The sequence below is a fragment of the Mustela nigripes genome, chromosome 7 (assembly GCF_022355385.1).
Source record: "Mustela nigripes isolate SB6536 chromosome 7, MUSNIG.SB6536, whole genome shotgun sequence".
Taxonomy (NCBI): Eukaryota; Metazoa; Chordata; class Mammalia; order Carnivora; family Mustelidae; genus Mustela; species Mustela nigripes.
The window spans coordinates 126,854,811-126,881,360 of NC_081563.1; the positions used below are offsets into that span (position 1 = coordinate 126,854,811).

Below are 26,550 nucleotides of genomic sequence, written 5' to 3' on the forward strand. Positions count from 1 at the left end.
ACCACCATCACCACCACCACCACTACCATCATCATCACCATCATCACCACCACCATCATCATCATCACCATCATCACCACCACCATCATTATCACCATCATCATCACCACCACCACCACCACCATCACCACCATCATCATCACCACCACCACCACCATCCTCTCTGAGGTGACTCTCCAGCAAGAAGTGAGAGATGGGGAAAATAGACATGTTTCTACTTGCCTACAGGCCTTGCTCCCTTCTCACTTACTCTCAAGCTCCTATAACCTGAATACATATTCATAGATAAGTTTATTTGGGGGATGATTAAATGAGATATATGTGAAGGTGCAGAAGAAGACCAATTTTTCAACCCCTGAGATAGGAAAACTATAATAACAATAACAGTAGTGAGGTTGAAGGTGGCTCTGGTTTTAGCACTGGTGTGTATCTGCCCTGTGCTGGGCACGTTCCATGCCTCACATCATCAACACTCCAAATAGCCCATCTCACAGGTCATGTCCAACAAATGTTCACTGAGCATGTTGCGTACCAGGACTCTTCTTGATGTCGGAATAGGAATGACTAAGACAGATGTAATGTAAGCCCTCACAGAGCTTACATTCTGGTAAGAGAGACATGAAGAAGCAAACAAATGATCAGGAAATTTGGGGGAAGGAAACAGGAAGGAAATAATGGGAGAGTGGCTATAGGGGAAGCTACTTAGACATGGTGCCAGGGAGGACCCCTGAGTTGGTGACCTTGGTGCTGACCTGAAGGATCAGGACTCAAGATCTTGGGAAAGAGCATTAGGCAGAAAGGAAAAAAATGCAAATGTCCAGGGGTGCAAATGCGTTTAGTGTGGCTGACATTAAGGGGCCAGTAGGATTGGAGGGGAGCCAATGAGGGAAGAGAGGTAGGCACGGATACCAAGGAGGTAGGCAGGGTCCAGGCCATGCTGGGCCCTGTGTATAGGCCAAGGAAGCCTTCAGACTCACGTCTAAATATGTGGGGAGTCATGGGAAGTTTTATAGGAAGAGAAAATGCACAGAGGACACTAAGTGGGTTTAAGTGAATTGCCAAGCTCAGAGAAAGCCCTGGGAACAGCTTCCAGTCCTCCCGAACCAGCACCGGGGAGTCCACACATTCAGGCTCACGCTGGACCCCATCCGAGGACCTGGAAGCCCCAGGAGGCCTGGCAGTCGCCTGGGGAGGGCACTGGGCAGAGGCCAGGAAGCAGGGTGTGCCATGAGCGCTCTGGTCCCTCCTGGGGCAGGCTGTGCTGGCCTGGGGAGGGACTGGTACCAGCAGGGGTTGGGTGAGGAGGGCAGCTGCACGACAAAGCCCTTGTTGAACAGAAACCCCAGCGGCGGTGCAGGGCTGGGCCAGGAGCCAGACCAGCCTCCCAGCATGCCCAGCTGTCCTGCTGCCCAGCCTCCACTGAGAGCTGAGACTTTTTCCACCACATCCTGAACTCAAAGAAGCCTCTGGGGGTATAGGGTATAGAACCATGTCCTCTATCCCCTGCCTCAGGTACAGGCAAGGTTCACACCACCTGGATAAGTGGCACCTTCTCCACCGAGCTGCTCAGGCAAGACTCTCCGTGTCATCCCTGATTCTGATTTCCCGTCCCCCAACCCATTGCCTCCAGATTCAATTATAATAACCAACCACATCGGCTGAGTTCCAAGTGCTCCATATGCATTGGCTCATTTCATAACTGTAACAAGTCTATGAGCATTCCTGTTTTGCAGATGAGAAAACCAAACCACATAGCAAAGAGGTCCAAGACCCACAACTCCAACCCAGACAGTCTGGTTCGACAGCCCGTGATTTTTACCATTGCATTGCGCGCGTGGCCTCTTCAGGACCTGGATAGTAGGTCATTTCCCTTGGGAAGCCTTCCCTGATACATCCCCAGTAGAAGGCAAAAGTGAGAAAAGTCAAGTCAGATGGGCAGGAGTTCAAATCCCAGCTCTGCTACCTATGAGCTGTGTTACTTAGGATCAGTCGATTAACCTCTCTGGTCCTTGGGATTCTTAAAATGGAGACAAAGACAGTATTGTTGCTCAACCATCCTTTTGTTCCCTTTGAAGTCTATACTATTGGACTTGTGTTATTTGTTGAGGGAAAAATGAGTAAAATAAAAATATATGTCCTAAAAAGGAGTCATTGTGTCAAGAACCTGAATGTGCCATCCCGATCACTTTCAGTGAAGGCTTTGTGGGTGACCTGATGTAACGGCTTAGCACTCCGAACTCTGAGGGCCCACTTGTCCCAGCACAGGGAGCCAGGGCCCGTGAACAGGAGCAGGCCTCCACTGTCAGCCCGAGGGGCTGTCTCAGACCTTGTCTTGCCCAAGGTCACACTCACTCATGGGGTGGCTCACAAGCAGGGATGCTGGGGTATGGCCTGGCCATCTCAGCCCAGGCCGGACATCTCCGAAGGGCCAGCTCAGCTCCACGTTCCCTGTGGGATTGGTGGAGGTGTTGTGGAGTCTGCTCATGGTTGTGCTTCCGCCCCTGCCCTCCCCCTGTCCACAGCCGGGAACCTCAGGGGCACCACCTAACACCCCTCTTCACTCGCCTGCATTGCAGAGTCTGCTCCCTGGAGGGGGAACCCCCAAGAGCCACAGGACAAGTGTTTAGAGAGAGTGCGGGGAGTTCTGCGTGCACCCCATGTGCAAGGGGTTACGCCAGCTCTTACGTTCTTCTAATTACTTTCAACAGGCCTGAAGAGTAGAAACATTGATCCAGTTCATAGATGAGAAAGCTGGTGCCCAGAGAGGTTTAGAAACTTGCCCCAAGAGCCCCAGTGAGGAGTGGTAGAGCTGGGATTTGAATCCGGACCCTCAGACTCTCGAGCCTGGGCCTCTTACTAGCATACCCTTTGTGGGTATCTTATATCCTATCCACGTTGGAACCTGAAAATTAGAACTGAATTAAAGAAAGGAAGCAATCTGAGAGGGAATCTCAGGTTTCCTTCACCTTCGTTTCAGATTAGCCCTTAATCGGCTGTGGTTTTAAATGCCTTGGCTTACAAGGAGAGGTGGAGCCCAGCATCGTGAATTGGAGGGGTTCAAATCCCGGCTCTGACAATCTCCTGGTTTCACAAACATAGGCAAGCTACTCAGCCTCGAGTTACCTCCGTTCCCTCATCTTTGAAGTGTGGACGCAACCGCACAACTGGGCAAGAAGAATCGAACCCCCATTTGCAAAGCGCTTCACGTGATGCCTGCACTTGGGAAGTTCTTGAAAATGAGCCATTAGGAGGCTGGACTCTGAGAGCTGACGACTAGAGTTGGAACCCCAGCTCCTGAGCAGAGTGCAATCATACGACCTTCAGGGAATTGCTTAACTAACTTCTCCTTGCCTCAGTTTTCCTATCTGTAAAATGGGGACACAAATACTACCCAGCCCCTACGGTCAGTGTGAGCATTTGAAGGGCTAACAGCGAGGCTGCCCCTGCTCTGAGCAGGGCCCTCTGACCCTGTACCTGCACTGCGCCGACAGCCACAGCCTCCTGAAATTCTGTGCTCTGTTCCCCTCGCTCTAGTACCAGCCCTGCCTCTGAGCTCACAGAGCCATCTAGAACAATATTCATAATCACACTAACTAATATGAACAACTTCTAACATTTATATCATGGTGGTTACGAGCATAGGCCATGGCATTAAACTCCCTGGATTCGAATCTCAAGTGCATAGCTGTGTGACCTTAGGCAAATCGCTTTACTTCTCTGTGCCTCAGTTTCTTAGTCTGTAGAATGGGGATAACAGTGGCATTCTTGCCAAGCCTTCCCAATAGGCTTATTGGGAAGTTTAAATGAGGTAATGCATGTAAAACATGAGGAACAGTGCCTGGCCCCAGGGGGAGAGCAAGGTGGGGTTATTCCTCTGTGCCCAGGGGACACTGCCAGCCATGAGAGTAGGAGTAGATGGTAGTAGTGTGCTCATCGTGGGCTCCTGGAGCGTCTGGATCAGACCTTGCTCCTTTTGTCCACAGCACCAGATACTGAGGTTGGAGCCATGATGATCCCAGTGTGGCAGCTGGGGAATCTGGTGGCCGTCTGTGTGCTCTGGCCTGGGCAGCCAGGACAGGGGGACCTGCGTCCTCCTCCCCGGGCCTGCAGCTCTTACCTCACAGCCTTTGGCCATGGCGAAGCCCCCTCCCAGGAGAAGAATGATGTTCCAAGGCACCGTGTCCTGAACCTTTTTCCAGGTCAGCAAGGGCTCTGTCTCTTTGTTGGAAGCTGGGTGGAGAGAAGACACTTAGCCTGAAGAGGGGACACGGGTACCCCCCGGGGGGCAGAGCAGGACCCAAAACACACCCAGGACACTCATTCTGGGGAAGGGTCACCAGCCCCTGCAGCCCCATCTTTGTGGGGACACCTGAGGGGTGGGTCTCCCGGAAGCCACAGTCTGGCTCTAGCATCTGATGTCGGAGCTTCAGGGAAAAACCCCTCAAGCATCACGAGGGGCCTCTGCTCCATTCAGAATGAAAATAATTGTCATGGCTTCCAGAGCGTGAGAACCTCCTGGAACCGGGCACCCCACCTCCGCGCAGGACATCCTTTCAATGTCCCAAAACCCCTTCTGGGGCAGTGCAGCTTTCATCCTCATTAATCATAGAAAAGGCTCGCTTTGTCATTGAATGTGGATAGGAGGGAAAAAGTGGAAGGAAATTCAGGAAAAGAGAAACACGGCGTATCTTCGGTTCATGGGATTGTGGGAGGATTTTATTTCCTCAAAAGCAGCAGTATCTGCGAGCAGGGGTTAGAACGAGATGCGGCAAATGTCCATGAAGAGGGAGGGGGTGGACACTCCAGGCCCTGCCAGCCTCTGTGGAACCTGGAGGCCACGTAGGGTGGGAGCATCCACAGAAAGGACACATGTGAGCAGGCGTGGCTCCCAGGGAACCCTGCTGACCAAGGTGGGGGTGCATTTAGCCCGAGGGCTGGTTTGCTACACCGTGTTTGGGAGCATAGGCCTGGAGACAGACCCTGCTTGGATGTTGGCTCACTGCATGCCCTTGATCGTGACCTGCCCTTGAATGTGACCTTGCCCCCATATCCTCGGCCGATGTGTGGCGCAGAAACAGCCCCTGGAGGGTCCCTGGACCACTGATGAGGCGACGAGAGCTAGTGGTAGAGGAGGACACGGTCCTGTTCGGCTCATAGCCAGATCCCCGCGTCCCTGCCTGGCACCCGGCCTGTACTCCAAAACGCTTGACTGCTAATGTGATGTAAGATGTGTCACCCGATGCCTGCAGCAGGGTGAACGTTCCTGAAAAGGAACCGTCCCCACAGGTGGCCATCAGGGAGGCCGAGAGGACAGGTCCAGCTCGTGCCCAGGGGCGCCCTCCTCCCCAGGACAATTCCTGGTCACACAACCACTGACACTTTGTTTCTCCTTCTCAGCCTTTTCCAAATTTCGTTATCTAAGATGAAAGCTGGAAGACGTCGGATGGCTCAGCTCTCCGCCTTTAGGCAAGAAAGTATTATTTCATTAATTCATTAAAGGCAGGCAAGTTCTGAAAAAATAAAGGGACTTGCCGCATGGAGGAGAAGGCCCCAAGCATGGGTTCAACATCACGCAGATTAAATGAGTGACGTGGTGAGCACTGATGAGGCCACCTGCCCCATGATAGGCACGGATTGTGCCTTCGCTTGATTGTCTTCACGGTGTTCCCATCCGACCACGCCCTGGCGGCTGTTTCCTAAAAGCAGAGCGTCTGACTATGGGAATCTCATACTTCTAGCCCTGCTTTGTGCCAACGAGCTGTCTGAAGCAGTGGCTGGAAAGCACAGGCTCTGAAGTTGAACTAGATTCGAATCCAAGCTCTGCCATTCGGCTGTGGGGTGTGAGCTAGTGACTACTTCCCTGAGCCTCAGTGCCCTTATCTGTAAAAGGGAGCAATTGTAGCTCCTCAGAGACCCTCTGGGGAGAGGACACGGGCCCCTGGGGGCAAAGGAATCAGCTCTGGGTGTGGGCCAGAGCAAGCCCTTGGTTATTCATTTCACAAATATGTATTGAGGACCTACCACATGTCAAGCACTCCTCTAGGCTCTGTGGATTCAGAAGTGGCCAAAACAGACACAATCCCTCCTCCTAGAGAACTTACGTTTCCAATAAGGGAGGCAGGGGAGAAACCAATAAATATATAATGCCAGGAAATATAATGTGTTGGGAAGGAAAGAAAATAGGGTAGAAGGGTGGAGAGTGACAAGGCAGGGATGCTTTTCTGGGTAGTGTAGTCAGGGAAGGCTTCTCTGGGGAGGTGACATTGGATGGAGTCTGTGTACAGTGATGGAAGTGAGCCACAGGACATCTGGAGGAAGAGCTTGGTGGACAGAGAGGAAATGAAAGTCATCACTGTCCTCGTCCCCACCATCAACCACAGGCACACTGCCCACCAAAGAGGAAGCATTGCCTCGATATTTGCTGAGTGACATAAAGGGACAGAAATGCAAGTGTGACTTTACCCAGAGAAGAACGGAAGACAGAGAGTACAATAAGAAGATCAAGGTTGGCCTGGACGCCTGGGTTCTACCCCTGTCTCTCTTTAGCTAGCTGTGTGACCTTGATCAAGTCACTTTCTCTCCGTGGGAACTGGCCACTGTCCCAGGTTCCGTGTGAGTCCTGCTGGCTGAGTACGAGAACGCATCATTTCAGCCCCGTCCTGCGGGCTCACAGATGGTCAAGGGACAGGGGGTGCTCCCGGAGGCTGCCCTCTCCCATCCACCAGGCAACACCCGAAACTCTAGCCCAAAGAGCTCTCGGCTGAAGTGGCGAGCTGCACTCCATGGGCAGACCAGACCCAGCTCCTAGACGTGTTCTGCTGCTGGCCCACACAGGGTTTCTCAATTCAGATTCGTGGCCAACACTTAAAAGCAGGGAGATTGCATACAATTTTTGTTTGTTTGTTTCTCTTGAAAAACCAGCAAATCTGGCAAAACTAGCCTTGCTCTCCTGCATGGTGACACTCGGTGGAAACTGAGTCACAGATGCCCTTTCTATACAGGCTTTGGCTTGCAAGTTTTCCACAGACCCGACGATGCGAGAGGGTTGCCCTGATGCGAAGGGTCTGGCCAGTCATGAGCCCTCTCAGCTGCTGTTTTCCTTGAACAGACATTGTTCTGTTCCCACAAGGCAGAAGGAAAGCCGGGTGGGGAGGGTTGTGTGTCACAAAACACATTTTCCTGCGCCCAGTCTGCCGCACCCAACACTCTTCCCTCCCTGCGGGCATTTGAGTTTGCAACTTCAGTTCCATGAAACTACTCAAGCCAGGAATGAAGAATGTCTAAGGGACATGTTCATTCTCGAAGTGGGAAAGCAACCTAGGAACAGACAACCTAGGAACTCACCAGGGTCACCCAGCAAGTCAGTAACTCGGCTGGGATACCGGACACGGACAGCACAGGCCCTCCCCACAGCCCCGGCAGAGAGGAAGCCCCTGGCTTTCCAGGTGACGGAACCACGGACAGGACCCGATCAAGGGCAGCCGATCCCCAGGCTGGCCGGGCATCTACGAGCTGGCCTGGTGGGAGGGCTGCCCAAATACCACGCCAGACCAAGCAGATTCTTCCTCTCAGCAGTCCCCATGGGAAGCAGAGAGACAGCAGGTGCATAGATGTATAGTGAAAGATCAAGGGACAGAGGGCAAGTAAGGCTGTGGGCTACAGGGGGGCTGTGAGCTGGCCGGAAGTGATGGGGTAGCGGGCAGCCACTGTGAGCCGGGAGAAGGTGGGCATTACGACAGAGAGGACACGCTAAGGGAGCCCAAGTTCTTAAAAAAACGCAGGAACTATAAAGAGGCCAAAGCTTAGAAGCGGTAGAAAGTATGGAGAGGCCGGGACATGGTCCCCGGTGCGCGTAATGAAGGCCAGCAGGAGGCCAGACAGAGGAACAGAAACAGATCCTGCCCGGGCTACGGAGTCTTTGCCCACAGCTCCTTGGACCCAGGATTCGCTCAATGGCGATAACCGTTCCTGGAGCCCTGTGATACCGTCTCTCTGCTGACCCTCGTGTTCTGCCCTGTGCTCAGACCCCCTCCTCCACTGCGGAGCTAACCTGCCTGTGACTCGAGATGAGGGTCCCATTTCTGACTCCTGGTGTGGAGCTCATCCCACCGCCCCAGCTGGAGCACAGGCTCTGTCTCCAGAGGTAGGGGGTCATGCCTTGTCCTGACAGACACCTGCTGGGAGCCCAGTGGGGACACAAGCTGGCCATTGAAGGCCAGACTGCAGAGGTGTGATTGGGAGGGCTCAGTGAGCCTTTTAAACCAACCTGGGACGCTGCCCCTAGGCTGTTTGTGCCTCAGTCCCCTCCACTTCCTATCAGGTTCAACCTGGCTGGAGATTTGCACGTCTGACCCTTTAGGCACTGGAGTCAGAATTGCAACTCCTGTCTCAGGCCCAGGGGCCACAAGGTATTTCTATAAAAGCATCAGCTGGTAAATATTTTGGGTTTTGTGAGCCAAGGGGCAAAACTGAGGCTAGTGTGTAGGTACTGATGTAAATAAATAAATGTCCACAAATTTCTTATTGAAGAAATACACTTTATTTATGGACATGGAAATCTGAGATTCGTGGACTGTTCCTGTGTCATGAGATATTTTTCTTTTGATTCTTTTCAACCATTAAAAAATGTAAAAGCGGGGCACCTGGGTGGCTTAGTGGGTTACAGCCTCTGCCTTGGGCTCAGGTCATGATCCCAGGGTCCTGGGATCGAGCCCCACATCGGGCTCTCTGCTCAGCGGGGAGCCTGCTTCTCTCCCTCTCTCTGGGCCTGCCTCTCTGCCTACTTATGATCTCTGTCAAATAAATAAACAAAATCTTAAAAAAAAAATGTAAAAGCTATCCTTTGCTCACGGGCTGTACCAAGAGACAGCCAGCTGGATTTGGCCGACTCTGGTTGCTAACTCCAGCCCTGGACTGTCCCCTCCGGCAGCCCCAAGTGCCCAGAGCAGGTAAGGCCTCAGAGAGAAAAGGGCAGAAGCGGGACCACGTGGTTAGTGCAGTGGGGTTCGGGTCCCAGGCGTGGGCCCTGAGTCACAGCCTCACTGAGCCCACTGAGACCCCAGCGTTGACACCTTACCTTTAAAGTCAAACCACCACTTGAAAGAGGGCCTTTGGGACGGGAAGATGAACAAAATGATGACAATGGCCACTCCGGTAACAGCATCAGAAAGAAACCTATAATGACAAGGCCCCCAAAGCACATGACCCACGGCATCGCAGCGGGGCCACAGGTTTGGCAGCGGGATTTGTGGGTGGGAATTAGGTGCTTGCTAGGAAGGGGGCATTGTTGGAGGCCGAAGAATACCAGAATATTATCCTGCCAGCGCTCAGCCTGGATCCAACAGGCCCGATGCTGAAGCCCTCTCGGCCCACGGCTCCCTGAGGCTCTTTGAGGTCACTGGAGACAAAGGCTTATCCTCGGAAGACGCACGGAACCACATAGGGAGGAATTCTGAGTGCCACCAAATATGGGATCTGTGGAACTCCCACAGTTGGCCAGAACCAGGACTGCTCTAAGAGTCTGTCTGCATTTGTTCAACTTCTGCTTGCCTTCCTCCTGGGATGGGCAGCTTACTACTCAGAGATGCCCATTTGCACCAGCACAACACAGATGGAGGCCGCCTCATAGTCCCTCAAAATCTAATTACCTTCTCTCAAAGATCCACTGTGTGCCTTGTGGACACATTAAGCTCACAGAAGTCTCAGTAACAGCCTTCTGGGGCAGGCAGCTTCCGTCTCAGATGAGGATTCTGAGTCTCAATGAGCAGAAGCAACTTGCTCAAGGCCAGGCCACGGCCCATGCAGGAGACGGGCACTGAACCCAGATTTGTCTGGCTCCCAGCTCAATGAAGCATAGAGCCAGATGTCCACAAAAGCCCTTTCAGCCCACACATTGGGGAAGAAGAGCATTCAAAAGGCCAAGACACTGGAAAAGATGGTCAGTATCACCGTATCAGAGAAACAGAAACCCCGGGCTAACCGAATATCGTTTGTCTGCTAACAGGCAAGACTTGAAAGTGCAATGATAGTACTTAATGGGGACATTGGAAAACATACTGGCGGTGTGAAAAGAAACTGGTTTAACCCTCTGGAGGGCAGCTGGCCACATGTTACCATCCTTTACACGTGAATGCCTCTCGATTCAGTTATTGTACTTCTAGGAAGGTATCCTCGGGAAAACCGGGCTCTTGTACACAGACTATATGTAGGGATATTCCATACGGATCAGAAGGAAAAAAGGGGGAGCTTTTTAGTACAGACATGTGTAAATAATTTGTGTACAATAATATCTATACAACAGTATATCAAGAATGAAGGTACCCTGCATCTGTTTTTTTAAAGATAAAAGATAGTATCAATCTTTATGCATTGACATAGAAGTACAACCAAGATATTTTGTAAATCAAAAGAAAAGTTTTTATTTGGAGGATCAGACACAATCCAAAAGGAATTGATTAAATAGATTAAGATGCTATCATTCTGTAGAATACTATGGAGCATTTAAAAAGAATGAAGTAGGTCAGGAATAGTTAAGTTGTCCGTGATTATTATTATACTGTCTAATTTTTGTAACGTATATATGTGTGTGTGTATGTATCTATCAATCTGTTAGACAACAAACTTTCAATTGTGACTTTTACTATTTCAATTCAGCATTATTTGAATTTTTTATGAGTATGCATAACTTTTCTAATTAAACAAAAAAGAAAAAGGCAGATTATTAATAGTGTCTACTGTCATCATATTTCTGTTTAAAAAATCTTCTGTTTAGATAGGTTTCTTTTTAGCTAGTTGACATGTATTTTTACAGTTAGCTTTATCGAAATATAATTAACATGCAATAAAATGCACCCATTTAAAGGATATGGGTTACATTTTGGCTAATGTAGACAGGCCTGGTAACCACCCGTGGGATTGAGATGTAGGACAGTTCCTGGACAGGCATTTTTAAGTCAGGAAAGATGTGTCATCAGAATTGGAGACCAAATTTCTAGGTGATTTTCACTTTGTCTTGTTGGAATATTTACAACACTCACTTTTTACTTGAAAAAAAAAAAAAAAGCCATCTTCATTTTGGAAAAAAAAGACAATGGTAGTAAGAGCCACTCCTCTTGGCTCTATGAAATGACGTGGCTTCTTTCTCATAATAACCTGCATGAGATCAGAACCTTACATTGTCCCTTTTACTGGGGGGAGCCTGAGGCTCCAAGAGTCACTACACTCTGAGAGTACAGAGCTGTATGTGTCTCCCATTATATTTCTACCGGATGGAGCTATTGGAGACCACCAGATCTCACTGAAGCCAGAGGACGTATTTCCTATCTAATCATGTTCTAGCATACCAGAATCTGACACGGTCACCCACTCGCTCTTTCTTAAAAGGCTCCCCGATCTGGGTCTTTGCTCGCTTGTTGCTCCCCGTTTTCTGCCTACCTCACAGCTTGCTTCTTCCATTTCTCCCCTCTATCCAGCTCCCAGATGGATGGGGAGTCTTCTACACTCTCCCTTGCAATATTTGAAAGACCTATTTGACTTGACAAGTCTAATGCAAGCCCAGAATCGAATTGTTGATAACCACCCACAGCCCAACCTCCTAAAGAATGTTCTTCTCCAACCAACCACCATCCATGCAGGTGCTCCGACCCTCGTGACCCCAAATCTACCGGATAGCAGGTGCTATCATTTCTAACTTTCAAACAGGCCTTGACGGCTGCCTGTCCAATGCTACCAGTCTGACGCATGCCAGCAAGGCCTTTCCCCTAGACCAGGGCTCAGAGAACGCTCTTGACTTTACAGGCCCTATGGTCTCTGTCCTGACTCAACTTTGATGTTGCAATAGGAAAGCAGCTGTGGATGATTCGTAAATGAACAGGTGTGGCTGAGTTCCCATGAAACTTTATTTGCAGACACGGACTTGTGAATTTCATATAATTTTCATGTGTCACAAATATTGTCTTTTGATTTTTAGCCATTTAAAAAGGTCAAAGCCGTTCAAAAACAAGTGCTGGGCCAGATTTGGCCCAGGAGTCTTAGGTTACCAGCCCTGTCCTAGATGACAGGGGGCCATCTAGATGGTGTTAGAGCTCCTACCTATTTCCCCCAATCCATCCCTTAATAAGTAGAGCTAATATTTTATTGAGTTCTTCCCATGTGCTCTTCTAATCACTTGACATGAACTAACCCGCTGATCCTTGGACCAATCCAAAGACAATACCATTTAACAGATGAGAAAACAGAGGCACCGAACCTCCCACACAGAAAAGAGCAAATGTTTTACGTGTCCAACAAGACTCTCCACGATCTGGGTCTCTCCTGCCCTTTCGGCCACGTCTTGCTGACTCTCCTCCCTCCCTGCAGAGTCTCGGTCACACTGGGCTTCTTTCGGTTCTCCAAAGGTGCTAAATTGAGTTCCTGCTTCCTGCTCTCGGGAGACCTTGGAGCAGATCTCCAGTTCTTCTCTCTACTGTTCTCAGCTTTACTTCCTCCCAGAATCACCCGAAGTGTATGCCCCTGCCCGTTCTTCCCTATTATATCCCTCTTGCTCGCTCTTTCTTTGCACTCATTACCAATCTGCAGGGTTTTGTTGTTGAACCAATGGCTTCTGTCTGTGTCCCCAGCATCAAGTACAATGTGGAGCACATAAGAGGAGCTCAGTAAATGTTGACCGATTGAACGATAAAACTAATAGTGAATGAATGAATGAATGAATGGATAGATGGATGAATGAATGAATGATGTGCTCAGGGGTGCACCATTTACAAGTGCAAGAGCTGGCATGAACCTAGTTTTGCCTGATCCCAAACACAAAGCTCCTAACACATGAGAACCCAAAATGTTTTATCATCTGAACCTAAACGTTTTTGAGAGTAAAGGAAGGAGCTCTTTATAGGGACCAAGGGTGTATACCCAACCCAGCCCCTCCAGCTGCACGGCCTCTCCAGCTCCAGACGGCCCATCCCAAAATATTCCCTATTGGGCTCCACACACACCGCCCCCACCACTGGTCCCTCGAGTCTCACCCAGGGGTGAAGAAGCTGGCCCAGCCAGGGATGAACTTCGGATCCCGGGAGAAGAGGAGGATGGCGAACATGCAGAAAAGGGTGAACACGGCCTGTTCAGCAAACCTGTGGCACAGACAGGCAGGCGCTGTGCTGATGGTGGGTTCTGGGTGGGCCACAGCATGAGAAGGCCTGGGGCAGTTGCCTGCTGGCTGTGACCCTTCCCCGGGGCCTGCCTCTGAGAAGCTTCGAGAAGTAATCCACTCCCCAGAGTGAAGGGAAGGGGATCCTGGGGTGTAAGGGATTCCTGTCCAAGGGTTGCCACACTCCCCCAGGCTCCTTCTGGAGCATCAGTAACCACCTTCCCCCCAGGTTATTTATATCATGCCCACCTGGAATTTCCCAAGGTCTTAAGGAGAATCACCAGAGAGAAAGAAAAAAGCAAAGCAGAGGCGCAGTCAGAAAAGCAGGTAAAAAAGGAAGCAGCCAGGCAGAAACAGAGGTAGGCGAGAGAGAGGGGAAGAGTTGTACATGCAGAGGAAGATGGTGCACAGAGGGGGCAGACAGACAGGGAGAGGGGGAAGACAGACAGAATCCCCAAATGTTGGAGTAAATATCTACCCAACGTGCCCATTCCACAGACTGGGGAGCAGAGCCCAGAGAGGGTTAGTGCTTTGCCCAGGTCTACATAGATAGAGGAGTTAGTGGCAGGGCCAGCTCTTGGGTGCAGACCTCCTGACTCCTAGTATTTTCACCAAATGGGAACAGTACACTGAAAAAGTCCCGCGAGCTGCCCGAGGTAGTGCTGGGTATCCCATGTGCCAAGGGGGAAAGAGTGCATTAGCTGGAAGGACAGGAGGTTCCTCCCCCACCAACTCTACCCTAAGGGGCTTCCTGGTCCTCAGGGTGTTTCCCCCAGCACCAGGCCAAGAGACTGACTGTGTAAGTTACCCCCCTACCCTCCATCTCCAGGCTTCTAGGCCACCATCCTGAAATTCCCCCTGACATCAGCCTCCAGGGGTCCAGGGGTCAGACCAGGAGATAGGTCTCCTGAAAATCTATGCTGGGCTCTCTCCCCACTCCAGGAACCCCTGTACCACGCACTTGATGGGCCCCAGGTTCTGGAATTCCTCCCGAATCACGGCGCGAGCCCTGTCTTCTGCGTCACTTTTGATCTCAGATTTCTTCTTCCTCCAGCCCCTGAAACAGACAGTAGGGAGGTGAGGAGGGGTGGCCACAAATATGACTAACTCCTGAACTCCTTCCCCAGACCCCCACCCACTGGCCAAGCCTCATTATCTCTGTTCTGGAGACTTCTACAGTCTGCTGCTGAGTGTCTCCCTCACTCTGTCTTCCCTTTCGAAAATCTGTTCTTCCCACCAATCGCCTTGGTGGTATTTTAAAAATGTGAGTCTGATCCTAAGACTCCCAGGCTTATAATTCTTTAGAGGGTGAAACAGGTACCTGAATAAACTAATAGAACAAAATAGGAGGTCCAGAAATAGACTGGAGACTTAGTCTATGATCAAGTCGGTGTCTCAGACTAGTGTGGAAAAGATGAGCTATTCAGTCGGTATGTCGAACATATAGATCAATAGGATGGAGTTCGGAATCCAGAAATAAATCCAGACTTCCCTGTTCAGTTGGGGTTTGGCAAGGGTACCAAGATCATTCAAAGCAGGAAAGAACAGTCTTTTAACCTAGGATGCTATGTCAACTGGATAGCTATATGCAAATGAAGGAATGGGAACCCCTACCTCAAACCATATAATTTTTTTTTTTTTTAACTCAAAATGGATCAGACCTAAATATAAGGGCTTGAGGTATAAAATTCTTAGAAGAAAACACAGGGGTGAATTTTTCTGACCTTGGATTAGACAACTATTTCTTAGAATCAAAATCTCAAGCAGATAAATCAAACCTTGTCACATTTTAAAACTTTTGTGTGTCCATAAATAGCACTGGATAGCTATGTAGCCATTGGGAACCAAAAAAATGAAGCTGGATCCAAACCTCACATCATATCCTAAGGATAAACTCCAAACAGGTAAAAGATCTCAGTGGAAAAACAAAACAAAACAAAAAAACCCTAGATAAAAATATGTGATTTGTTTTTTTTTTTTTTTTTACAACTCCTGTAATGGGAAAATCTTTTTAAGTCTACTTGAAAATTCAGAAGCCCCATGAGAAGGATTGATAATAAGCACTAATCTTATATATATAAAGAGTACTAGAAATCAATAAGACTAAGATCAATACTCCATTTGAAAAATGTACAAAGGATATAAACACAGTTTAACAAGCCATAAGAAAGAAAACACCAGTGGCTTTTATGAAGATAGGGAAGATTTCATTTTGCCCCTCAGTATGAAAAGTTGCTCCAAGTGACTTTTAGTAAAATAAATGCAAATTATTTTTCTTTTCGCAGATTGGCAAAAATCCACTGCTGCAGGGAAGCAGACACTCAGATCCATTATAAATGGGAGAATAAATTCGTACAAGTCCTAGGGAGGATTATCAAATATCTATTAAAAGGAAAAGGGGTTTATTCTCTGCCCCCAGTGGAAATTTACCTTACAAAAATATGTGTGAATATATGAAATCATATCTGTCTGGGAGGCCAGTCACCAGAAAGTATACTCTACCTGCCTGTATTTATTTAAGGGAACTCCGGAAGATTACCTAGGAAACCTGTTTTGGGGGAAGTAGTGAGTGAATGGGTAAATGAAAGCACGGTTGGGAAGAAGAATTCTCACTGTGTACCTCTTTGCATCATTTTGATTTTTAAATCAAGTGTATGTGTTGCTTATCCAAAATAAAAGAACGACAACAACAAAAGAATATATTTTTTAAAAAATCCTCCCAATAACTCTTGTATATAAAGATGAAATTCCACTAAGACCCTCAGTGATCTAGCCCAGGGTTTTTCAACCTTGGAACTATTAACCTATTGGGGCAGATCTTTCTCTGCTGTGGGCTGGGATCATTCCTTGCTGCAGGAGGCTGAATGTGTATCACAGAATGTTTAGAAGCATCCCTGACATTCACTCTTTAGATGCCAGTAGTAGTTCCTCGGTTGTGACAACCACAATGTCTACAGATACTGCTGAATGTCCTCTGGGACAAAATCATTCCCAAGTGAAAACTCCTGCCTCATTCCCTGGCCTCATCTCCCACAAATCTCCCTTATCCCCTGAACTCAGTCACTTGAAACTTTCAGTTGCAGAACAACCCTTGCTACCTCCAGCCTCAGGACCTTTGCACTTACTGTTCTATCTGCTTAGAATGCTCTTCATCATATCCATTTCCTCTGCTCTCTTTACTGACTTAAGTCTATTCACTCTTCAGATCCCAGTTCAAAAGTCCCTTCCCGGGGGTATAGCTCAGTGGTAGAGCATTTGACTGCAAAAGTCCCTTCCCCAAGGAAGCTCTCCTGACCTCCCTTTTAGGTGGGAGCCCTCCAAGGTACAGTATCAAATCTCACTGTCTTTTCCTTCACAGCACTTGTGACTGTGCTGTGAAGGCTTTCCTGCTGCACTTGGCTGCTCCCTGTCTGTCTTCCCCACCTTGAGTGTGAGCTCCCCAAGGGCAGGGACGGTCTCTGCCTTGCCCACTGGTACATGCTCAACCCCCGTAACCGTGGCAGGCACACGGTGGGTACTCATCGGATATTTGCTGAGTGAAGACGGGGCCGTAGCATTGGCCTGAAATGTCTCTGTTACCCAGAAACCCGTCTGTCACTGAACTTCCCTCCACCTGCATTTCCTCCATCCTCTTGTGGCTGAGTTCTGCGGAAGCTTATTAGATTGAAACAGGTAGACTGGAAAGACAGGCTCCATTTCTGGCTCAGTCCTGGGCAGTTGACACACCGTGTCTTGTTCAGCATTTACTTTAGCTGTAGCTACTTTTTAGCCCCAACCTACAAGGGAGGACATGAAGCCTCAGGGAGGTTACCAAATTGCTCAAGATCACGTGGAAGCGTGATTTGAATTCTGGTCCGTCTGAGTCCAAGGTCAGGACTTGCTTCTCTGGGCGAATGTGGGCTTTGAACCCTGAGTTTCTGCTCTGAGGAGTTCTGGAAAGCATGTGAATCAAGGAACACCATGATCAGAGCCTTTCTAGTCTCAAACATTTTCACATCTCTTTGGTCCAGAGTAACTCTGACTGGTTTCATTTTACAGATGAGCAAATTAAGGCCCAGAGAGAGGTGAGGGGATGACAGCCCTGGGCTGTCACTCTTGTGTTAGGATGTCCCCGAGTCCAGGTGTTTGTAACCTACCTTCACAAACACCCCCATATCCACATACCTGGCTCATATTTGCTTCATACTTTCCTCCAAATAGATGCATCATTTCAATTTAAGAAATGTATGTAAACAGAAAACTTCATATCGCCCCATAAATGGAAAACAAGAATCACTTGCCATAAAAAAAACGAATCGTAAAAATAAAAACAGAGAAGCAAAGTAATTATCACACTCTGATTAGATACCATTGTGGGCTCACATCTCTGGAACTGACGCTTGCTCGGTGTTTAAAAAGCTGATTTGGGAAAGTTGGAGGGGTAGTACGGCTCTTCTACACCCAACTGAGACTTGCTGCATTCTATGAGAGCTGATAAAGGATTCTTTTTCTCCCTCTCTGCATCGATGTTATTTAATAGCTTGTCCTCACTGCCACCCCCAGTTATCTCCTGTAGCAGCACCCCATCCAATGGGAGACAGTGTTTCCCTCTCCTCTGGTAGGAATGTTTATCTTACTCAAAGGACAGGGCTGTCCGTAATTACCGGTGATGGGTGATATTAACGGAGGGCCCACCTCCCATAACCGATCGCAGGGAGGTCCCACCACCCATAACCCTCACATCCCTGGGAGGTAACTCGACTCTAGTCACCGCATGAGAAGGTAACATGAAATTATCAGGGCAATCCTTGGGTTCAGTAGGAGGAAACTCCATTGGAGAAGAAAATTCTAGTCAGGCTCAAAGCTCAAAGTAAGCATGAGGGGTACCTCAGGGTCATTCCCCCGTACAGGAAGGAGATCCACAGCCAGCCCACCAACAGGAACAGCACCATGAGAGGGAAGGCGAAAATGAACCAGGAGCCGAAATTCACCACATCACACTGTGGGAAGAAACTGGAGAAGGGGTGGGGGGTGGGGGGCGGAGATGAGAGCCAGTCAAGGTCTGCCACGCCCATGTATACTGTATACAGACGGGGAGCTATTTCTTAGCTAGAACACGGAGGTGAGGTTTATATACAGAAACTAGTGTGTACTTAATATTAGCAGGATTGAAGGCATTTCAAGTTTTTTGCCTACATTTTTCTGAATGTTCTGCAATGTCCCTACATAATCAGAGTAAAGTAATAAAATGTATTTGGGGAGTGAAGGCCAAGGGAGGCACTCAGGACAGCCGTCCCCCCACCTTCCCACACTCCTGGTGAGAGAATCAGAACCCCATATTACTTGGCATTCATTTTAAATCCCCCTCTTTCTAGACCAGAAGGTCCAAGCTTGGGGAATTACATATTGCGTGTGATTTGCATATGATTTGCATGTAATTGATTCAAAATCCTTTGCATCTGATATTTTTACTTACACCTCGAGCATTTTTTCCTTAATTTCTTTTCGAGTTGGAACAAAGTCCTGCTCGCATCAGGGTGGGCAGACAGCCTGAAAACCCTCTAACAGCGCCCACCCCTCTCTCTGCCCCATTCCTCCCCATCCCTCCCCCAACTTGGCATCTGCCCGGAAAGCCCCAGAGTCCACATCTTTCCTGTTCAGCCCTGCTCCAGCTTCACCCTCCTGGCCGACTGGCCCTTTACTGGCACTGCCTTCTAACGGAGGACACTAAGGGGCCAAACCCAGGTTGTCCCCACGTCTCAAGCAGGACCATCTGGGGTTCTGGTTTTTCAGTCTTTCAGCAAAAAACACAACAAAGATGAAAGAACAGCAAAGGTGTGCAGTGGGCTTAAGTCAGTTGGGGAAATACTGATGCCTGGCCCCCATCCGTGTCTCCTGAAACAAGATCTCTGCCCCAGAAACCCAGGCAGATTTTTCACCCTCCCAGCTGACTCTAACATGCTCCCATAACTGAGGATCACTGGCTTTTTGCATTAACTTGGAAAATCAAAAGACTTTAGAACCTGAGAATACAGTGGGAGGTTAAGGTTTCAAAATCGGCTCAGCAGATAAGACTCAGGTGTACTTAGAATTTCTCATGAAAATCACTTTGATTAAAAGTGATAGTGAACCAGCCCTGGGGATGACCAGATTTCCTCCATCATCCTAGGAAGTCCTCCATTCTTCAGTTGACTAACAGGTAAAGAAGTTGGCCAGCACCTGGGGCCATGTTGCATAGTAAATACTTCTGTTGCATTTGTTTGCCCAGTGCTTACATCCACGTTCATGTGGACTAAGTGCACGTATGGTGCGTTTTCACTGCAAAGGAATCTTAGAATCCCCACCTCTCAGAATCCTGGCAACTGAACATCTTAGGAACAGAATCTTGAAATACTGGAATTGTTTATATCTCCAAACTATGAGGTTTGGGATAATGGAATGGACAAGTCATGCTGTCCGAGAATCTTTCCCTTTTATTCTCCCGCCCCGATGGACAGACTCTCAGACACTGTTTGAACAGCGTCAACACTGGGGAGACTGGAGCTCCTGGCAGAGCCCACCCCACAGCTGGCCTAGGCACCTGGTTGCAAAGCTTCTCCAGGGACCTCACAGCCACAGACCAAAGCCGCTATCTGGGGTTCGTTTTTAGAGAAGATGTCACATCATGGCATCCTCTGCTCCCAGCTCTCTACTGCCTCCCCATCTCTCCGCACTGGCAGGGAGAGCTGGGGTCCTGACACCTTACCTTATCTCCTCCCACACTTCCCTTTGCCTTCGGCACCCCAGCCTCTCTGGTCTCTGTGCTGCTCACCGTTGAACAGGCTATCCCCTGTCCGGAATGCTCTTCCCTCCTGTGCTCGCACAGCTTCTAGGTCTCAGATGCCACCCTATTAGAGAGGTCCCACATCCTTGACCAGCCTATATAAAATAGCACCCACTCCTGTCCTTTCCACATGACGCTGTTTTGTTTCATTTGGTAACTTATCACACCAACATATTATATATCCCTTTTCCTTTATGGCTTGTCTCCCCCACCAAAATGGAACTTCACCGGGGCAGGAACTTTGCTAGGTTTGTACCCTGCTGGGGCCCCAGAGCCTGGCCAAGAGAAGGTATCCAGTACAGGTTTCCCCAGCGTGCAAGGGAGAGGGGGAGGGGTGGGAGGAGGAGGAACCCCAGGGCTGGGTGGAGCACACCTGCTTTTACCTTTTGAGCTGGCCTAGCAGGATGAGGTTGGGGGCCGTGCCCGTGAGGGTGGCAGTGCCCCCAATGCTGGCCGAGTAGGGGATGGAGATGAGGAAGCCCTTCCAGATGTTTCTGCGATATTCCTCCTCCTTCTCGCAGTCTGCTAGAAGGTCCAATGGAGCCTCGGCCTCAGGGCAGTCTTTGCTTTAAATAAACCCAGAGAGAAGCCGTTCAGAACACATTCAGAATTCCTGGCCTCGTGGGGAAACACACCAGGTGGGTTGGGAGAACTAAGGGGTCTTCCTAGAAGGCAGCTCAGCGCCAGCATCGAAAGCCTCTAAAGATGTGCAAACTTTCAGTTCAGGGACTCTGGGCAGGTGCCTCGGGCGTGTGTGTGAGTTTGCATCCAATTGACTATGGTTTATATCGAAAACAACCTGAATCCCATCAAAAAGGGTTTGGCTGGATAAAAATGATCCTCTTTTTAGAGGGAACACCAACATGGCTATTAAAAAACGATGATCTAGGGGCACCTGGGTGGCTCAGTGGGTTAAAGCCTCTGCCTTCGGCTCAGGTCATGATTCCAGGGTCTTGGGATCCAGGGAGCCTGCTTCCTCCTCTCTCTCTCTCCCTGCCTCTCTGTCTGCTTGTGATCTCTATCAAATAAATAAATAAAATCTTAAAAAAACAAAACAAAACAAAACAAAATGATGATCTGGACAGATGTTCATTAAGATGAGAGAGGCCCATTAGGTAAAGGGAAAAAGGGTCAGTAACTGTGCTACCTAAATTTTTATTTAAAAAATTTTCACATATTTTATGAACAGATGAGTATGAAGAAAAACAGAATGGTACACACATAGTTGTTTTGGTGCCTTTCTTGGGGGTGGAAATATGGATTTTTTTTTCTTTGTATTTTCTGGGTCTTTCTGGGACAGTTTAAAGAGTGTGGGGGAAGAATGAAATTAAGAATTAAGTCTATAATTAAAAGCTAATGACATTGCTGTAAAGTTACTGAGGTGAAAAAAATGTTCCCTACATTCCATTAAGAGAGACAGCAGGTTACAGAAGAGCATATACAGCATTATCAAAGTTTTTATTTTACAAATGAATTTATGTACACAGAGAGGTATCCGGAAACTGTCTAGAATAGCATTGACTTAACTGTTTTGGGAGTGAGATGCTGGGTACATTTTTCTTTTTGTTTAAGAGTATTCTTTTAAACTGTGCAATTATAAAATTTTTGTAAGTGAATGAAATAAAGAATTGGCCCTGTATAACAAATTAATTAATTTTTTATTTTATTTTATTTTATTTTATTTTATTTTATTTATTTTTTTAGGGAATCAAAGATACTTCAAATATCTTCTGGCCTTAATCGCTCCATGAGCAGCCCCTTATCTGGAAGGCAACTGGGATACGATTTGGAGTCTAAAAGGAAGAGAAGGACTGAAAGTCACTGCCTGACTTCTCTGGCAGGAAATGTGGGCTCCCCCAGACCCGAGGCCCCAACCAGACTGAGCATCACAATGAGGATGAGAGAGCAGAAGGGGCCTGAGGGCTCATCTAGTGCAAGCCCCTCTTTGTTTAGTTGAGGCCCAGAGAGGAGACTTTCATTCCAATGGACATAGAATCTCCACCCGATGGCTGGGGTTTGCATTCAGTGGACATGGATTCCTAGAGAACGAGGACTGGGTCTTTTCCGCTAGATTCAGCACAAGCTCTGTGTGGCCAGATGGCCCAAATAGAGTCCTGTGTTGTGCAGTAGTGAGTGGCTAAGCCAATCCCAGACACCATATCTCAAAACCAGACTAAAAGCACCCAGACAGAGTGCCAGGAAGGAGCAAAGACTGTGGAATAAGACAATCAGACATAAGATCATGTCCCTCCTCTGCTAAAAGCCTTCACAGGATCCCATGTCATTCAAAGTCAAGGCTACCTCATTGGCCTCTGAGGTCCCTCGTGCTCTGTCCCTCCACCACCACCTCGTACCACACAAGCAATTTCTCTGACCCCGATTCCTCCCATCCATTCACCCAACTCCAGCCATACCAGCTTCCTGGCTGCTCTGGACTCTCAGGACCTTTGCACCTGCTGGATCCTGTGCAGAAAACATCCTTCCCAAAGATCCCCCCGGGCCCTTCACCTCCTACAGGTGTTTGCTTAAGGGGGACCTTCTTAGAGAGGCCTTTCCTGGCCTCTCATTTTAAAACTGCCTTCTCACACCCTACAGGCCCCTTCCTCAGCCTTCTTTCCTGCTCTGTTCTCCTGCATAGTTCTCACCAACCATCGGACATGCAGTGAATTTTACTCTGTGTTTGTTTCTTGTCACTGAGACGTAAACTCCACAAGGGCTGGATTTTTGTGGGTTGCTGCACCCGTGGCAGTGCCTGGCTCATCGCAAGCTATGTGTAAGTATTTGCTGAATGAATAAAACAGAACTGATGCCCAGCAATGCCTTGACAGGTGACTTTACTTGCTGTTTCATCACCCAAAGTAACAGTGCCGTGAGTAACAAGCACTCCCACCTGGGCAGGTAGGGCCCGGCATGACCCATAACGCTCAACATCATCTCATCACACCTCAAAATCACCCTCTGTGGTGGATTCCGATATCGTGTCCAGTTAGTGGGGGAAACTAATAGAGGCTCAGAGACATCAAGTGACTTGTCCAAATCGCACAGCTGCTAAGCGGTAGAGCCAGGTTCAAAGTCAGGTCTGCACGGTTCCAAACCCCAAGATCTTTCCCCTCCCCCCCAAATCCCAAGATCTTAACTACGCTGCCAAATACAAAGGACACCGTCCACTAAACGAGGCATCAGTGTGAAGATTCTTCCTAAGCCACTCAAGTGTGAAGGGCTGTGATGGTCCCCTTAGGATGCTTTTGTCTTTAGAGGCTCTGGATGCCTGTCTGCGCGCCTTCTCCCCCTGACTGTCGTGTAGTTTGAGCACTCCTGTTCCTCTGGACCCTCCTTTCAGGTCCCTTACCAGAGGGACTTCATGCTCTCTCCTGCCCTTGCCATCCACATGTGCATTTTTTAAGGAGGCTGGGTATGTCCATGCCCAAGCCAAAGGGATGGGTGGTAGACACCTGGGCATTAGGTCATTTGGAGAAAAAAATCTGGGGGTGGGGGAGGATTGCTTGCAGCACTGGATTCTTGTTCGTCATCTCCTTGGGACAAGCACTGACTCCTCCATCAGTGATACCAGGAACTCACTCTTCTGGGCTGGCCAGAAATTGCATCTCCGTGGGCACAGGGTGCAGGCCATTCCTGCGCACAGCAGCTAGGAAGAAAGAGCATAATGTCTTTAGTGTAACGTAACGGGATGGAGGGAAGTGTTCCTAATCTCAGGGTTAGATAAATCCCTTCATTTCGTTGCACCTCAGCTCCTTCATTCAGAAAATGGAAGTAACAATTCTCCTAGGGTTTTCAGGAGGATCAAGGGGTTAACCCATTTGCTACTGAAGGAATGCTGGCGTTCCCCCACCCCCCGCCCCCCCACCAACCAAAACTTGTATGTGGAAACTTAATCCCCAGTGTGATGGTATTAGGAGGTGGGGCAATTTGGGAGGTGAATCGATCAGAAGTGCAGGTCCCTCATGAATGGGATTTGTGCCCTTATATAAAAAGATGCCTCACACATCAGGGAAATACAAATCAAAACCACAATGAGATACCACCTCACGCCAGTCAGAATGGCTAAAATTAACAAGTCAGGAAAGAACAGATGCTGGCGAGGACGCAGAGAAAGGGGAACCCTCCTACACTGTTGATGGGAATGCAAGCTGGTGCAACCACTCTGGAAAACAGCATGGAGTCAGAAAGTTGACAGTAGAGCTACCCTACGACCCAGCAATCGCACTATTGGGTATTCACCCTAAAGATACAAACATAGTGATCCGAAGGGGCACGTGCACCCAAATGTTAATAGCAGCAACGTCCACAATAGCCAAACTATGGAAAGAACCTAGATGTGCATCAACGGATGAATGGATAAAGAAGATGTGGTATATATATCCAATGGAATACTATGCAGCCATCAAAAGAAATGAAATCTTGCCATTTCCAACGATGTGGATGGAACTAGAGGGTATTATGCTGAGCGAAATAAGTCAATCAGAGAAAGACAATTATCATATGATCTCTCTGATATGAGGAAGTTGAGAGGCAACGTGGGGGGTTTGGGGGGTAGGAGAAGAATAAATGAAACAAGATGGGATCGGGAGGGAGACAAACCATAAGAGACTCTTAATCTCACAAAACAAACTGAGGGTTGCCGGGGGTAAGGGGTGGGGAGAGGGTGGTGGGCTATGGATATTGGGGAGGGTATGTGCTATAGTGAGTGCTGTGAAGTGTTTAAATCTGGAGATTCACGGATCTGTACCCCTGGGGCTAATAATACATTATATGTTAATTTTTAAAAATGTGTATTACCAAAAAAAAAAAAAATAAAAAGCCTCACAAAGCTTCCTTACCCTGCCTAACATAGGTGGACACAGCAAGAAGGCATCTATGAGCCGAGAACAGTTCCTCACCAGACAGCAAATTTGCTGGCACCTTGATCTTGGACTTCCCACACTCCAGAACTATGAAATACAAATGCCCAATCTATGCTATGTTTGTTACAGCAGACTGAATGCATTAAGACACCATTTAAAGCAGGGACTGGCAAGTTTCTTCTGTAAGAGACCAGATAGTAAATATTTTAGTTTTGGGGGCCTAGGGTCTCCATCCTACTCAACTCTGCCATGAAAACAGCCAGAGCCAATAGAGAAATGAATACATGTGGCTAAGCCTTTATTCTTGGACACTGAGATCTGAATTCATATAATTTTCACATGTCACAACATATCCTTCTTTTGATTTATTCAACCATTTAAAAATATAAAAACTATGCTTAGCTCACAGGCTGCACAAAAAGCAGGCAGCCGGCTAGATTTGGTGGGCCAACATTTGCCAGAATCGCCACTGAAAGAATTAAACAGGCCTCTGAACAGTGGCAAGGATTTAGTCAATGTGGGTTCCTCTTGAGAAAGAAGAAAGCAGCCCCGTGACATCTGGAACCGGTGGGACCCTGAGAGGCTGTGTTATTCTCTTGCTGGACCTATATGATTTTACACGTCACCAACATCAGACAGAGCTGCTCTGCGAGAGACTGAAAAGTTGAGACATAGCAAGGACACATCATAATCTTGTCTTAGCCCAAAGCCACTCGCCACCCATAAATTGCCAAATGTCCCCCTCTCTTGCCAGTTGAATGGCTGCTACCTCTTTACTCATAGAATTGCCCCTGATTTCTGACATCATTCAACCTAGAGCGAACTTCCTCAGTCCCCTACAAATGCCTCAGCCGCAGCCCAAAGCCCGTGAGAGGTCCTTTCTAACATCTGACTGAGGTCATCGTGGCCACCAGGGGCACGTGTCCTCTCTCTGGGCAAATAATAAGAAACCCCACCTGTGTAACCCCAGGTGTGTGTTTGGGAGGAAGGGTCCGGACACCAGCCACCGCTCTTTCCCTGTCTCAGCAGGTGCCTTGGGGAGGAAGTCCTGTCCCCTCTCCACTCTGGGCTGCTCCTTCCCTGTTAGTACCTAGAGGGAGCGGGAGCCATGGTTGCCCTCTGGGCCGCTGACCACCTGCAGAGGTTGGAGGAGCTCCCACTGGTGATAACACCCTACATGTTGGTGTAGCTTAAGTTTCCTTCAAGCCCGAGTCGAGGAGGATTTGTTTATGACCTGTCTTCCCGATGGACTCCCACCTCCACGGGGGTTGCATCAATCATTCCCTAGCCTTGAACAACCTCCACTGGGTGGGGAGTCTTGTTCACTCAGAACACTGTCCGGCACATGGTAGGTGTTGAATCAACATGTGGAATTAATGAATCAATGAGTGAATGCATCAGTTATGCCACTGTTCTAAAACTCCGCTTCCTTGTACATAAAATGAGGGGAGGGGGCACCTGCACGGCTCAGTTTCCTCCTCTGTAAAATGGGCACGATGACAAGGCCACCCCTGCAGGGCTGCAGTAGGAGGATTTAACGAGAACACACATGGGGTGTTGGAGAAGCCACCACCCATGGCCCCTCGGTCCCTCAGGCAGTGCAGGGAGCCCCGCTGGGTGAAGAGACCGAAGGGAAACATCAGGACTGCTCTCCAAGACGGAGGGCCCTCCCCTACCTCCGTCTGGGTCTTGTCCGCGAGCCTACCCTGCCCCAGGCTCTGTCCTGCTCTAGCATGGTGCTTGCA

General features: G+C 48.7%; 1 protein-coding gene across 5 annotated transcripts in view; it reads right to left on the reverse strand.

Moving 5' to 3' along the window:
• The window catches only part of SLC13A3 (solute carrier family 13 member 3), a 69,308-nt gene that overhangs the window by 11,039 nt on the left and 31,719 nt on the right, over positions 1 to 26,550 (reverse strand). For 3 of the 5 annotated variants that reach the window (XM_059407149.1, XM_059407152.1, XM_059407153.1), the window contains 6 exons: positions 23,523 to 23,589; positions 20,327 to 20,509; positions 18,008 to 18,133; positions 14,103 to 14,198; positions 13,020 to 13,124; positions 9,077 to 9,174 (listed from right to left, as the gene is read on the reverse strand). In XM_059407149.1, the coding sequence (XP_059263132.1) occupies positions 9,077 to 9,174; positions 13,020 to 13,124; positions 14,103 to 14,198; positions 18,008 to 18,133; positions 20,327 to 20,509; positions 23,523 to 23,589 (675 nt within the window). Of the gene's footprint in view, positions 1 to 4,117; positions 4,231 to 9,076; positions 9,175 to 13,019; positions 13,125 to 14,102; positions 14,199 to 18,007; positions 18,134 to 20,326; positions 20,510 to 23,522; positions 23,590 to 26,550 lie in introns of all 5 variants that reach the window. The other 2 variants (XM_059407150.1, XM_059407151.1) reach the window with 2 other exon arrangements.